At 37.8% G+C, this 16,313-nt stretch overlaps 1 protein-coding gene and 1 long non-coding RNA gene across 4 annotated transcripts; one reads left to right on the top strand and one right to left on the bottom strand.

Moving 5' to 3' along the window:
- The first annotated feature begins 342 nt into the window (after window positions 1–342).
- LOC110941390 (glutamate receptor 2.7) lies at window positions 343–7,666 on the top strand. 3 transcript variants are annotated; one of them, XM_022183019.2, is made up of 5 exons: window positions 343–642; window positions 1,119–2,239; window positions 5,006–5,324; window positions 6,353–6,732; window positions 7,171–7,666. In XM_022183019.2, the coding sequence occupies exons 1-5, from the start codon at window positions 348–350 to the stop codon at window positions 7,552–7,554; spliced, it is 2,499 nt and encodes an 832-aa protein (XP_022038711.1). In that variant the 5' UTR covers window positions 343–347; the 3' UTR covers window positions 7,555–7,666. The 3 variants fall into 3 exon arrangements, with proteins under 3 accessions (XP_022038711.1, XP_022038712.1, XP_035846601.1); XM_022183020.2 differs by having other exon boundaries at window positions 343–657; window positions 996–2,239; XM_035990708.1 differs by having other exon boundaries at window positions 580–642; window positions 979–2,239.
- Window positions 7,667–8,016: 350 nt separating this feature from the next.
- Window positions 8,017–9,674, bottom strand: LOC118492544. The gene is made up of 2 exons (XR_004894385.1): window positions 8,433–9,674; window positions 8,017–8,215 (listed from the first exon to the last, which is right to left on the bottom strand). It is a non-coding gene; the product is annotated as an uncharacterized LOC118492544 (long non-coding RNA).
- Window positions 9,675–16,313: the final 6,639 nt, after the last annotated feature.

The raw sequence follows: 16,313 nt of genomic DNA, 5'->3' as shown, positions 1-16,313 counted from the left end.
GCTTTGCCCACACGGAACTAACATATTTGTTTTTGTTTGCCCAACAGAAGCCTTATGAGATCACCCATCTTAGGGTAAAGTTTTAAAAACTTTATATTTGCAAACACAAGTCAAAATTGGTCCCCCTTTCATATTATTGATTTATCCTATTACAGAATTTAAATAATTGCAAATGGGGTTAGTAAAGACCAAGTTGAGATTCCTGACTCTGTCAACAAATTGGAAATATGATACAATCTAGACTCTGGTGCTCATTGCTCTCATTTTCAACATAGTTGACATAAGTACTTATTAAAATCATGTAAAATACAGACATCTTCATCATCCAAAGTCAACCTCTAGCTCCTATGGATCTGAAGATGAGATTCTCTATGTGTTTGCTGTTTCTATATGGCACTTTTGTTCTTAAAATGTGTATTGTGCTTGCAAACCATGGAAAAACACCAAACTGTTCAAAACACCAACTTGTGGGTGGAGCTATAGGTGGTGTGCTTGAACTAAATTCTCGTATTGGGAGAGAACAGACGATAGCCATGGAGATGGCTGTTCATGATTTTTGCAGGACTACTAATGATACCTGTTCTTGCCCGGTTTTGCGCGTCAAGGATTCTCAGGGTAGCTCGGCTCACTCATATTATAAAGGTAGAGAAGAACAACATATTCCATATTGTAAAGTTTATAACCTACAAATTTAATTTATTCATATAACATACACGTGTGTAAGTCGTGTGTAGCTTATATTAACTACGCACAACGTAGACATGTGTAGGTAAACAATAATGAATTTTTATACATATGAATAAATTAGTTTAATAGTTTTTATATTGATCAAATTATTAAATCAATTATGTTTGTTCTTTTGTTTCCTAATAATTTAGTGATCTGTAATGAATTTCACCCACACACACACACACACTCAAGTGTTGGAAACAAACTTTTTTTTCTTTTTCCTAATTATGAACTCTCTTTTTAAAACAGTAATGGACCTAATGAACAAGTTAAAGCAATTATTGGAACAATAGGTTCTCAAGAAGCCACTTTAGTTTCTGACTTTGATGAAGCCACCAAGAACATCCCAATCATATCTCTAACCCCAACAGCTACATTTTCATTTCCAGAATCAGCAACAATGTCATCTTTTGTTCAAATTAGCCACGATGTCAAAATCCATATGCAATGCATTGCCGCCATAGTTGGCCACTTCAGTTGGCGAAAGGTGACACCAATTTATGAAGATCAAAGTACATTTAGCGCTAGTCCTGGTCTCTTAACACTACTCTCTGATGCACTCCAAGTGGTCGATTCAACCATCGAACGGCCGCTAGTATTTCCTCCTTTGCATTCCCTGCCAAACCCAAGTAGCTACATTATAAAAGAGTTAAAAAAGCTCAGGATGAAGGAAAATAGGATATTTATACTTTTAAAATCATCTCCAAGATCATGTATCCTACTTTTTAAGAAAGCAAAGCAGTTGGGTATGATGGAAAAGGGCTATGTATGGATCATTTCAGATGATATATCAAGCCTTCTTGATTCAGTTGACCAATCTGTTATATTAAACATGCAGGGTGTTGTTGGATTCAAAACCCACTTTGCAGAGACCGGTAAGCATTTTACAAACTTCAAAGTTCAGTTTCGGAAAAGATTTAGAAACAAATATCCTAATGAAGAATATCTGAATCCTAGTATCAACGCCCTGCGCGCTTATGATGCAACTTCAGTTGTTGTCAAGGCTATTCAAGTTTCAAACGGGTCAAGTTCATCAATGAACTTGTCACATAGCATCATACACACTAAACTCAATGGCGTAAGCGGGGACATAAGCTTCAAAGATGGAAAACTAGCTCAACTTCCAACATTTTGCATTATCAATGTAATTGGCAGAAGCTATAGAGAGATTGAATTTTGGTCACCAGCATTTGGTTTCTTAAATGATAAACTTGGAACTGGAGAGGCAAGCCTCAATTTGATTTATTGGCCCGGTGGTACCCAAAGAATTCCTATGGGTCGCGTACTGAGAAATGAAGAGAAACCACTAAAGATTGGCGTGCCAGCAAGAGGTGCTTTCAGGCAATTTGTTAATGTTAGTTATGATCCAGACAAGAATGAAACCTACGTGACTGGATTTTCGATACAAGTATTTGAAGCTGCCGTGAAGAAGCTTAATTATTCATTGTCTTATGTCTTTATTCCCTATAACGGCACGTATGATGACCTGGTCGCTGAAGTTCATAACAAGGTATAATATTTTTTCCTAAGCTTTATATTTGCATAATATATTAAGGGTGTAGGTCTAATCGGATTGTTCATGGGTCATGGGTCACGGGTCAGCTGTGGATAGTTTGGAATGGGTCAACAGAAAAGTTGTTATTTAGTCACAGGATTATTGTTTATAATAGGTGATGGGTCAATTTTTTTTGATTATGCAAGTAGTGTGTCTAGACTCTAGAACAAGGGTTAACTAGTTTATCTTCGAGTCAAAGTAACGGGTAGTGGTCAAGATACTTCACGTCAGTTTTGTTTTTGTTCTATTTGTTAGCGGAAGCCTACTGTCATCATCATCTTCATGGTGGGATTCGAAAGGTTTGACAGAGGAATTAGGATTATTGATCGGATTGACATCCATGATCAATGATATGCAGTAACAGTGAGAATGAAAGGATGGAATAATGAAAGTATGAATGGACAAACAAAACAAAATTCTTTGAATGTCTTGGTACCGGAACATGTTGCCGGACCGGACATATTTATATGTGTGAACATGGCGGTTGAAGTTTGGCGGGAAAACTGTCATTGGGCAGTTTTGAATTACCCGCTTATCATCAACACCCACACTTATCAAATGTACCGAATCATAAGTTATATAAGTAATTACATGTAAATATCACGAATATAATTAAGTTTGTGAATCACTTCTAATAATACTTCCCCCTAAACTTAATTATGTTTAGCGGCGAACATTAGCACACTCTTGTTGGCTTCATCGACAGCTTTCCTTGCCTCCTTAAAGTCGAACTTCCTTCGTTTCTTGTGCATGTTCCAAGCCCCTTCCCAATCGTTGCCTGCATATAGAGCATAGTGGTCCATAGCAGCAACATCCTTCACAGCTTCTGCACTCACACTTCGTCCATGGCAGCCTTCCGACGATGGTTCCCTTTCCTTCATCATTTCTTTGTCATGTGCCTTTTCCTGAATATCTTTAAACCTGTAATAATAGACCAAAACATCAAGGTACATGGCATATATTATCCTCATGTACTCTCCATCTTGGTACTCGTATCCCATGTCTTTGGCGATCACAGGCCAAAGGTTATCATCTGTTACACTTCGGTATCCCCCATCTCTCTCCACTATCATGTATAGACTCAGCAAATCTATCTTCCAATTATCAACCATTTGCGGCGGAATGGGTCTTGTTGTTATACCCAACTTGACAGTGATAAACCACTGTAACATCTCTTCGAACTTCCTTTCTAATTCGTGTTTATATTGAAACACAAACTTTCCATCTTCCATCATCTCTAACAAAGCCTTACAATCATTGAAGTCTTTGAATTCCATGGCCCTTATCATAACACTCCAATCCGTCTCATGAGAGGAAACATGTAAATCCTCAAAATACGAATTCAGATAGCCTTCTTTGTATTTTTCGTTCACATCATTCAGATTCATGACCCTTTCTTTTTCTTTTAATCCCAACTCCTCTTCTTTTGACAACCTAGTAATTTCATTCACCGTATTTACCACCGGAGGCGAGAACATTGGGAAAATCTTGCAAGTATCTCCGGTTTTATTAACCGTGAATCCTTGCAAGGTTAATTGGTTCATGCTCAAGACATTTCTGTCAAATTCCGGTGTATAAAAAACGCTTTGTATTCTTAATCTTTCATTATTTGATTTGATTTCGACAGCCCCTATAACCCCAATGAAAAGAAAATCGTTTTCCCCAGAATTTGCATCCACACCAACTAAATGTTTTATTCGTTTGAAAACATTTAAATTACCAGCATATTGATGCGAGAATGAATTACTGACATACCTTATGTCTCCCCACTGGCCGCCTTCAGTGCCAGTCACTATCATTTCGTCTCGATCCTCTGCATCCCTTCTTTGAGTCTGGATTCCGGCATAAATCGCTTGATTTATGAGTTGTGTTGCCTCGTCATTTTCTTTTGATTTGCATTCATAAATTTGATGTCCTGGCCGGTGGCAATAATAGCATAATCTTACCCGATGATTTCTTCTCTCCCTATCGTTTCGTTCGTCAAAACAGTGTTGACATGGTAAAGTTGTTGAAGTGGCTCTGATACCACATGTTAGCGGAAGCCTACTGTCATCATCATCTTCATGGTGGGATTCGAAAGGTTTGACAGAGGAATTAGGATTATTGATCGGATTGACATCCATGATCAATGATATGCAGTAACAGTGAGAATGAAAGGATGGAATAATGAAAGTATGAATGGACAAACAAAACAGAATTCTTTGAATGTCTTGGTACCATAACATGTTGCCGGACCGGACATATTTATATGTGTGAACATGGCGGTTGAAGTTTGGCGGGAAAACTGTCATTGGGCAGTTTTGAATTACCCGCTTATCATCAACACCCACACTTATCAAATGTACCGAATCATAAGTTATATAAGTAATTACATGTAAATATCACGAATATAATTAAGTTTATGTATCACTTCTAATACTATTTACATGTAAATTTTGCAATGAATGAAGAGTGGGTTTTAAACAGTAAACACCTTCATGTTCGTGATTTTGCTGTGTGTGATTTTGAAGCTTAAAACACCAACAAGGGGTTGTGCTACACACACCCCATCCCTATTATTTTTACTAAATGTATCTCTTCTCTACTAAATCAGTCATTTCATCTCTCCCTACTTTTATTCAATAGAGGTGTTCGTTAAAGCATACAAGGGGCACACATTTAAGCAATCCCTTTATTAATAGGTTAACATGTGCTACTTATAATCAAACTTTTACCATGCAGACCTTAGATGCAGCTGTTGGTGATACCGAAATAATGGCAGATCGGTACGAGTATGCTGAGTTTTCACAACCTTACTTGGACTCCGGACTAGTCATAGTGGTGCCCATGAAACCAAATATCATGAAGGAAAGGTTTATCTTCTTTTATGCCTTCACAAGAAAATTGTGGATTATATTATTGGCAATGACGATAGGCACAGTTTCAGTTGTCTGGTTTAATGAACACACTCATGGGAACAGCGAATTTGTTGCCACTTCTGTCTTTGAGTATGCTAGCAAGATGCTATGGTTTGCAGTTGCAGTTTTGTCATTTGCTCACAGTAAGTCCCCATTCTTGTGTCAAATTCTTTAGGGGGGGGGGGGGGGGGGGCATGTAAAGCTGGGATGTAGTTAAATTAATGCAGATGAATGTTTCCTTACATAGTTGATTAGTAATAAAGGCAACACTGGCCGGTTACATGGTTGATTAGTATAATAGGCAACACTGGTAATTTCATAATCATAATAGACATCAATACTATTTCAATGTTGGGTAATGACAGTGATTTCATAATAATAATAATTATTATTATTATAATTATCATAGAATAATAATGATAACTAGAAGCAGTCCAGTATTATGCTTGATTTGATATAGAGACTAAGAGACCCCTCTTGAAAGTGTGCTAATCAAAGGTTAAGAATATATTCTTAAAGTGAAGTTGAATGATTTTGTGTCTATTAAATTTTAAGGAAAGAGATTTGGAAATCTTGTCGTATCTTACATTGGAGCAAGGTAAAACCTTTGATGGGTTCATAAGTGGGAATGACGAAAGGTCGTTACTTCGTTAGCAATAAGGAAGAGAGAGCATCCATTCACGCGCATCGTGACTGACCAAGGAGTGTAATGTGGCATTTTGCTGACACATTTTCACCACTCCCTGTACCATTTCGAGTTTTGGTTCGGTCCAAAGAAAAACCACGAATTGGTTAAGTTCACAACATGGTTCCAAACAAGCGATGTGGCTTGGTTTGCAAATGATTGAGAAACATATATGAAGATGTAAGATGTGGCTTGGCCTTACAGTTGAGGCATGAGCAGATGTGATGGTTCGCGTAACAGCTACTAGTTTAATAGGATGACCTAAGCGTTATGATGATTCCGAAGACACAATCCTTACAGTTTGCCTTACAGTTGCCCGACTTATAAATCACTTATGATTTTAAGCGTACGTCACAATCCTGACATTCTATGGATGTGGGTCGGTTGTAACAATATTATTATTTGGTTTCCATCAATTACTTAGTAGCTACTTTTTGTCTTGTTAACACATAATCTGTAGCTCATAAGGGTGACTTAATATTGCAGGAGAATTGATCACGAACAATTTATCTCGGTTGGTTCTTGCTACATGGTTTTGTGTAAACGTGATTGTTGCTGCCTGTTTTACTGCTACACTCTCTTCAATTATTACAATTTCAAAGTTACAACCGGCGTTAGATCTTCAGAGAAGTCATGTTGGCTGCAATCGGAATTCTTTCATCGTTCCTTACTTGGTGAACGTCTTGAATATCAAGGCGGAGAAGATTAGGCAGATTAATTCAATCGATGACTATGATGGTGCATTTAAGAGGGGAGAAATAGCAGCAGCCTTCTTTGTAGCTCCACATGCAAATGTCTTTCTTGCAAAGTATTGTCATGGCTATGAAAAGATTGGACATACCTACAAACTTGGCGGTTTTGGTTTTGTAAGATTCACATTTAATTTGGGACTAAAAAATAGATAAATGGAAACCGTCACACGTACAATAGTAATCAAAATTTTCAAGCGTTCTTCTAAAGTCACTCATGTTTTTTTTTTCTCTAATGTTACTCAATTTTCATTAGATGTTCACGTAACTATTTAAATATGTTGATTTAAAAAAAATCAAGTGACCTAAATGTAACATATATAATCCTACAACAAAGGGGCGAACCTTGGAGCAACAGTAAAGTTGCTGTCATCTGACAAGGATATATGTCACAGGTTCAAGTCGTGAAAACAACCTCTTGTAGAAATCTAATAGTTGAGTGCTTTAGATAAACAAATTACGTTTAAGCGACTTTAGTGGAACACTTGAGAAACTTATTTGTAAAGTTATTAGTGTTTCTTACATTGTTCTTTTCTTTTCTTAATTATGTATTAGATGTTTCGGAAGGGTTCACCATTGGTGGAGGATATTTCCAAGGCTGTTCTGAAGGTAACACAGAGTGGAGAGGTAGATACTTTACAAGAAAATATGCTCAGATCATTTTCTAATTGTTCTGGATCAGCTGAAGATCAATCTAGAGGTTCTACAGGTCTAGACCTGGGACTTTTCACTGGTTTGTTCATAATCTCAGGTAGTATTTCTGCATTTGTGTTCTTCACCGCACTGGCTCGTGTAGTCATTAATCATTGGGAGTCGATTCAGACAAGCTTAAAACTCATTACAAGAAGAATAGGAAATTGGTGGACAATGTTACTCCACATTATAATTATAGATCGCAAGTTAAGTGTAGGGTTGACTCCGAATCAAGCAGTTCCATAGTACATCCTAAGGAAACACAGTCATGTTTTTTTGTACATAGTTGCATAATGATTATTTTAAAAACATACCCATGTTCTCTTGTTTGGAAGTAATACTACAAGAAATTATAACATTTGTTGTGTTGAGTTGAAAAATTGGAATTATTTGTTTAATATTTTAGCTAGATTATTAGTTAGTACATACGACACACATTCAATTCATATGAATTACAAAAACAATATACTCTCTCTTGGAGAATTCCAACAAATCTCATATCAGAGCCAAACAATCCTTCGATACAGATCTTACAAATCAATACCATACGACTACAATACACTACAAGAATGAAGAGTTGTGCAACCACCAAATCGACAGTTAAAACAATTTACGAAGCATTCGACATGGCAACCCCAAGAACAATTCAAACATAGATCCCTAAATTACATGGTCACAATTCTTATCACTGGCATATACAAATGCAAGTTCTTTTGGAATCACAAGACCTTTAGGCAATAATAGAGAATGGTTATACGAAAAAACCACAACAAGGGGCAGCGGAAAGTATTCTCAATGAACATCAAGAAACCATTAAGAACGATAGGAAAGCATCACATATACTATTTCAAGCAGTGAATAAAACCATGTTTGAACGCATTGCAACAACAAAAACTGCACAAGATGCCTGGAAAATATTACACAAATCATATCGCGGTGAAAATCGAGTAAGAAACGTAAAACTTCAAACCATAAGATGTGATTTTGATGCATTAAAGATGTCCGAAACGGAAAGTATAGAAGATTATTTTAATAGAATCACAATCATAGTAAATCAATTAAGGATGAGTGAAGAAAAGATTAGCGATCAATGAATAATTGAAAAGATACTAAGAAGCCCTTACCATAAAGATCGAATCAGTTATGGTAGCAGTACAAGAATCCAAAGATTTAGATACCATCACCATAGAGGAGTTGTTAAGCATACTACAATCGCATAAATTGTGACTAAGACAATATGATCAAGCCTTTAAAATACAAGACAACCACACTGATTCACTAATAATACACTAATAATAGTAGGGGTAGAGGACATGGACGAGGCCGTTATAATGGTCCAATATGATGTTATCATTCAGTGGCGAATCCATGAATTTTTTTCACTGGGTTCACTTTTATAGATGTTTCAATCATATGACTGACATAAAAAATTCAGGCCGGTTCGACGGTTCGGATCGGGTAAGGTTCATTACATAATAAAAATACGATACAAGGAACTCATACACATAAGCAAGTCCGTGGTTAATGGTGCCTTAGTTTGCGTTCTTATTCACACTAGTGTCACAAAATGTCGGCGGTCCAGGAAGTAATGTGTTCAACAAACCATGTTCAGTTCTTCTAGCTTCATTGATAATATTTTCACATGTTTGACTTGTTTTATGCAGGCAAATAAATATATACGGACTGGACGATAATAGAATTGAATTCACTGGGCATGCATTGGCACTCTACATGAATGATACAGTTATTTGGACTAGCAAGCCATAGGTCTTCTTAAGAGAGTTAAAGATCAAAAGTGTGATCCAAACGAAAACAATAAATTTCTCTAACAAAGCAACCAAATCAATAAATCAAACTCGGGTTCCATAAGGCACATCACAAGCAGCCAAATCAATTAAGCATATCACAAGCAGCCAAATCAATTAAGCACATCACAAGACTCGAACTCGGGTTTCATAAAGGACATCGCAAGCAGCCAAATCACTTAATCAAGTAAACCACCACTAAATTTCTCTAACAAAGTGTGATTGCAAGAACCCTAGGTTTAGCCATCTGACCTTTTCCAATTTTCCCTGATTTACCCCAAATTCCTCGGCTTTTCGCCACCCAAATCGATAACACAACCTTCTGCTTGGTTCCTTACATTGCAGTTTCGCTAAATATTACAAACCTTCTGCTTGGTTCCTTCCATTGCAGGGAGGACGGTGAGGTGGTCGCTGGAGGGAGGAGGACAGCCGGAGGGAAGAGGGTGAGGGTGGAGGCGCTGTTGTTCTTGTTCGATACCTACGAGACTGTGAGTCTGTGGTTGTTCACTTGTTCTGTGCTTTGTTTTGTTGTAACCCTAAATGGGTTGTTCATTAAAGAAAAAAAATATGAATTAAAAAATGGTAACAAAAATTTAGTAGGTGCCTAATACGGGATTCGAATCCGGGTATCAACGGAAGAAGAACGCGACTTAACCAGTGGAACCAAAGCTTTTTGTTTATGGGTTCACTTTATATTTTACTTATGAGTTCTTTTTCAGTTTTTTATATATATTTACACTAAAAATTAAAAACAGAATGGGTTCCTGGGAACCCGATGATTGTTCATAAGTCTGCCACTGTTATCATTGCCAGAAACTTGGGCACACTTCAAGATTCTGACAAAAACGAATAGAAGAAGAAAAGAAAGACAATGTCCTGATACATACTCAAGGCACACAAGAAGAGCTAGACAATACACTATTTATGATTTTCAATGTAGAAGATGTGATGATCTATAAGTGCTGGTACTTAGACAGCGGATGCAACAATCACATGACAGGAGATTGAAGCATGTTTATAAGTTTAGATGAATCCCAAAAAAAGGAGGGAGAACTGGAGACGATAAGCGCATAGAAGTACTTGGTTGTGGGGAAGTAAAATTCACAATCACAAATGAAGAAAAATGAATTCCTAAAGTCTATTATGTACATGGATTGAAACACAACTTGTTGAGTGTATGCCAATTGACACAGAAGGGCTATGTGTTGGTCAGAACCCTTATGAACACGAACACAATGATAAACTACGAACAATCGAACAAATAACTATATTGAATGTGAAAGTCTAAGTGATTATGATTTGAATACAATGGAATGAAAATTACAAATGAATTCTAAGCGTATTTATAGTTTCTAATGGATGCGAGTGAATAGATACATCTCTTCACGAACGGGTGCGTCTCTTGAATATGTGGATGTGATTAAACGTGAATTGGTGCGTCTCTAGGATCCAATAGTTGCGTCCCTTGATCCTTTCTTGTGGCTGCCGGTCGATCAAGATCGATCAAGAGGTGCCTCCCAAGGGGTTTCGCAACCCTTGGGGTGGTGGTTATTATCTTCTGGTTTGCCACCTTTAGTCCATGTATTTTGTAACCGCCATCTAAACTAACTTTAAACTATATACTAAACAACCCTAGTACTTGGATGTGAGAGATTAGAACTTCATTCACCCCCTAATCACGAACATCCTTGAGTTGTTGTAGGTGTTAAACTTGCTTGACTTGCGGTAGCATTGGTTCTTCTTCCAATGTAAGATGTGCCTCTTCGTCCTTCTCTTTTTCTTCATTTTTTCGCTTGCTACACTCGTATGCGAAGTGACCGAATTCACCGCATTCATAACACTTTAACTCGCTCTTATCCTTATTTCCTCGATCCATACTTCGTCCACGTCCTCTTCCTCCTTTAAACGAACTTCGTCCACGTCCTCTACCATGATTTTGATCGCCACGTCCTTTTCCATGATGCCAATTTCTAGAATGATTGTCTGAACTTGCCATTAACAGATTATTGTTCTCCGGTTCGTTTTGGCTCTTGAGGCATTCTTCAAATGCCGTGATCCTACCCACTTCTTCTTCAAATGTCATTGTATCTATTTCTGAATACTGCTCGATGGATGCCACAATCGGTAGAAACTTCTTCGGAACAAAGATAAGTAATTTCCTTACAATCTTCTTATCTTTAATGGTGGTACCGAGGCTTTTAAACTTGGATTTTATACCACCCAACTTGCTTGCGAAACTACGTATTGTTTCATTTTCTCCCATCTTTAAGGCTTCTAATTCACTTCTCAAAGTTTGCAGACGTGCTTATTTCTGAACCATATCGGCTCCAAGATATCGAACTTTGATTGCATCCCAAACTTCCTTTGCACTCTCATATTGCGCAACTTGCAGTAGAATATCTCCCGGTAACGTTTGGAAGATCATTGCTTTCGTTGTATGCGCCTTTTTCTCATCTACCCCTTCTTTTGAAACAACCGTATCCCAAAAACTATATGCCTTTAAGATCGTTTCCATTAAGATTACCCACTGAGTGTAATTCGATTCAGTCAACTTTGGGCATTGAAGGGATATATTTCCTTGTTCGCGAATTGACGTTGACGTGCTTTCTTTGTCGTCTCTTCCTGACATACTTCCTTTCTGATTTGCTTTCTTAGACTTTTTCTTTCCTATCTTCCTTGCTTTACTTCATTCTTTGTTCTTGCTTGCACCACACAAGTTTTAACTTGTTCGTACCACACAGGTTTTGTTTGCTACACTGGTCTTGATTTGCCACACAGGTCTTTCTTTCTTGCTTTGCCACACAGGTCTTGATTTGCCACACAAGTCTTTCTTTCTTGCTTTGCCACATAGGTCTTGTCCCCACGAAGGTTCTTGCACCACGAAGGATTTTCCACCACGTAGGTCTTGCACCACGAAGGTTATCTACCACGAAGGTTGTACCACGAAGGTTATGTACCAAGAAGGTTATGTACCACGAAGGTTGTACCACGAAGGATTTGTACCACACGGGATTTTGTATCACACAGGATTTTGTACCACACAGGATTTTCTCGAGTTTCTAACTTGCTATTCGTTTTGAATTACGTTCTTTTCTAAAACATATTTATGTTCCTTTTGAAAAAACAGATTTGATTCGAGATTGAATTTCAAAAAGAATTCAAATGAACGAAATCTTTGGTTACTATCAATCAATTAATCAAACTGCAATTCAATTTTGAAACGAATACAAAACCTAAAAAAATAAATTCGAGAGAACCTGGTTATGATGTTCCAATCGATTTCTTCTTCTTCTTCTTCTTCCCAGACTTGAAACATGTACTCTGATACCACTGTTGGTCAGAACCCTTATGCACACGAACACAATGATAAACTACGAACAATCGAACGAATAACTTTATTGAATGTGAAAGTATAAGTGATTCTGATTTGAATACAATGGAATGAAAATTACAAATGAATTCTAAGCCTATTTATAGTTTCTAATGGATGTGAGTGAATAGACACGTCTCTTCACAAACGGGTGCGTCTCTTGAATATGTGGATGTGATTAAACGTGAATAGGTGCGTCTCTAGGATCCAATAGTCGCGTCCTTTCCATTCTTGTGGTTGCCGATCGATCAAGAGGTGCCTCCCAAGGGGTTTCGCAACCCTTGGGGTGGTGGTTATTATCTTCTGGTTTGCCACCTTTAGTCCCTGTATTTTGTAACCGCCATCTAAACTAACTTTAAACTATATACTAAATAACCCTCGTACTTGGATGTGAGAGATTAGAACTTCACTATGAAGTATAAAGTCGTACAAGGTTTACCTATTATAAACAAGATCAATAATATTTGGAAAGTTGTGCATTTGGTAAACATGCATGAAAACCTTTCTCAAAACAAGACAACTGGAGAGCCTCTAAACCTTTACAATTAGTACATTCCGACATATGTGGCCCAATGAGAACACACTCAATTGGAGGGTGTTGTTATTTTATAACTTTTGTACACAATTACACAAGGAAGACTTGGGCATACTTTTTGAAAGAGAAATCCAATGCTATTAGTTACTTCAAACAATTAAAGGCAATGGCAGAAAAACAAAGTGATTGCAAAATAAAATATATAGGAACCGATAGGGGTGGTGACTGTGGTACACAGTTCCAAGATTTTATCAAAGCCTAAGGAATACATCATCAACTAACTACAAGTTAAACACCTCGGCAAAACGAAGTGGCAGAATGCAAAAGTCAAACTCTATTTAAATTAGCACATAGTACGATAAAAATGAAGAATCTTACACATTTCTTATTGGGCAGAAGCCGTCACATCTAGAAAACAACATGTTTTCTACAAAAGTTTCCCACAACTGAAGTTTGCTACAACTTTCCTACAGTTTTCCGACAAAAAGAAAAGCGAAAACCCAAATTTTCCACAAAATTCGACAAAAATGCCACACAACAAGCATTTGTAGAAATTTCGTCGCAAAATTTATAATCTTTGTGACAAAATTACGATAAATAAATTAAAACAACTAAAACAGGCGCAATTTACTAGACCAAAACTCAACGTTGGTACATGATTAACTGACACACCACATTTTCAATATCATATAAATATAACATTAGCATATGTCAGGTGTATGCCTACACCCCGCGCTTAGGTCGTGGCCAGTTGCAATTAAATGAGTCGGGATATCCAGGACACGATCGTATTAACCCTCGATGTTTAAGTTATCAAGCAAAACGGTTTAAAATGGCTTAACTGATTTTCTATGACATCATTCGCCCTTTTTCAATACCCGACCAAACGGTTAGTGTCGTATCCCAAGCCTTTATAAAATAAAATTGGCTAAGAGTATTTACCTATGCTGGTATTTACAAATCAAATATACTAAGCACAACCATTAATCAAAACAACTAAAACAGGCGCAATTTACTGGAGGCTCCAAGTCTGGAATGAACGAGACTATGATCCATTAGAATGATGATCCATTAGAATGTTAACGGGTCTTATATAAGTCATTTGACTTTGACCAGTTAACATTAACAGATACGTACGGTTCGCTAGATTAAGCGTAGATCAGATAGAATGTGGTTTATACCCTTCCGAGTGTAAGGACTCATGTAATATGCTTCAAATAACCAAACGTTTTGATTAGAACTGAATTTGAAAAGTTTTGACCCGATTCAGCTAGTTTATATATTTTATTTTATATAAACTAGTCGTACGCACATATACGGTATCAGGTGGTCGAATAGGTTCAAGATAAGTCCATTATGCCAAAACACATTTCATTATTTCATATAATTGTCACACCCCAACCGATGGCGGAATCATCGGGGCGCGGCACTGAGCGAAACAGATTGTTCAGAAGTTTCCACAACAACTATCATACAATTCAGTTATATAACACGTCCCATACCGTGTCCCAAATAATAACAAGTTATCATAGAAATCAACCAAACAATATGGGAACTGTTCCGACAACTCATGTTCTTAATTATTACAGACTGAATTAATATTGTTTTAAGACTTCTAGACGACTAACTGTAAATCTTACTGACCACAGGTGCCAGTACAAGATCTACAGATAATTATGACCCTGGTACAGGTACGTGGACACTGCCCTAAGGTCACGGGCTCCTAGAAGCTTATTATTGCCTCGCTTCCCTAGCACGCTAGTAGCTTAAACACCTGTCACATACGTTAAAATAAAAGTCAATACATATAATGTAAAGGTGAGTACACAAGTTTGATATAGCATATAGAGTTCGAATAGTTTACGCATAACCAAGCACGTACACAAGGGCAAACGATGCATGTAAATTATCAACATGGGACCATCGATACCAATGACTTCAAGTTGACTGTCCGAGACAGTTCGCAATACATGATTACCACCGTAATCCATGCAAGTAATTGTCCTTAGCAACCCCCGTGGGAACGGGTGCTGAGTCCAAACTATAGTACTACGTTGCTAAAGCAGGCAGATAGCACTCCACGTGTAAACATAATAAACAGCAATCATTTAGACAAGTAATACATGCAAGTAGGTTAGCGTTCAAATAGTTTGTGTGTTTGTGAATTTGATAGATTACGTATGTAACACCCAAAAGTGCTGAAAGCAAAAAGGGATCGAGTATACTCACAGTGGTTGGTTGTGGATTGAAGGGAGCACTGAGAATAGGTTAGCCTGAATAGTTCGATAACACAACGATGAGTAACGCGGAAAAGTAAACAACGTACTTGGATCGAGTAGGACATTCGATCGGACAGCAGTTCGATCGAGTGGGCTGTTCGATTGGTTTTGAAAGTCCGTTCGAACATCCGTTCGATCGGCCGGCTGGCTCGATCGGCTGGTTCCTTCAAGTGGATTGTTTCTTTCTTTGATGTGAAGGATGTGTTTGTGTATGATGGTTTGTACTACCTTTCAGGTTGGCCGATCGAACAGCTGTTCGATCGGTTAGCCCAACCGATCGGCTAGCACTTCATTGTTTTTCAAATATGTCACTCGATCGGCTGGCATGCTCGATCGGGTGACATTCCAATGTTTCGAAAAGTCTAAGTGTTTTGAAGTATAGTATCTCATGATCCGAGCAGTAATGATTACAATCGAGTGGCGTAGTCGATCGAACAGTACCTCGTCAATACTACACTTTGTGAGTTGGTGGGTCTAAGTGCTAGTCGATCGGTTAGCCTAGTCGATCGGCTGGCATAGTCGTTCGGTTGGGCTGTTCGATCGAACAGCCTAGCCGTTCGGCCAGCTTCTCGATTCGGTTAACCTATCACTTAACACTTGGTTATTCCCGTTAATTGTTGATGTTTTAGAGATATTTTGACTACGAGTTGAACCACAAAGCTGAAGTCCCTACTTAGTCTACTGACTCGGGCAGGAATCACCCAAACTTGGTCAGAGACGGTTTGGAACCCAAGTTTAACGTTTAACCCGAAATTGGTATATCTCCCGGTGGAACCCGAATCTTGAACCATGTGTTTGTTTAGATTGAATTGTAAATCGGTTCAAGTCTCGTTTTCACCTTTTTGAGTGTAAAAGAGTTGAAAGATAGATGAAAACCCGTCTTCCAATCCTTTTCCACCGTGAAATGTTAAGATCTTTGGAAGATTTTAGGTTATTGATGTGGAAATCGGTTAGATCTAGCTTATTCATGGTTGAATGAAGTCAAGAACATGAAGTTCTTGATGAACACCAAGAAC

This window comes from Helianthus annuus, chromosome 5 (assembly GCF_002127325.2).
Source record: "Helianthus annuus cultivar XRQ/B chromosome 5, HanXRQr2.0-SUNRISE, whole genome shotgun sequence".
Classification (NCBI taxonomy): Eukaryota; Viridiplantae; Streptophyta; class Magnoliopsida; order Asterales; family Asteraceae; genus Helianthus; species Helianthus annuus.
The sequence above is the reverse complement of the archived record's forward strand: the minus strand, read 5'-3'. Positions and strand labels throughout refer to the sequence as shown.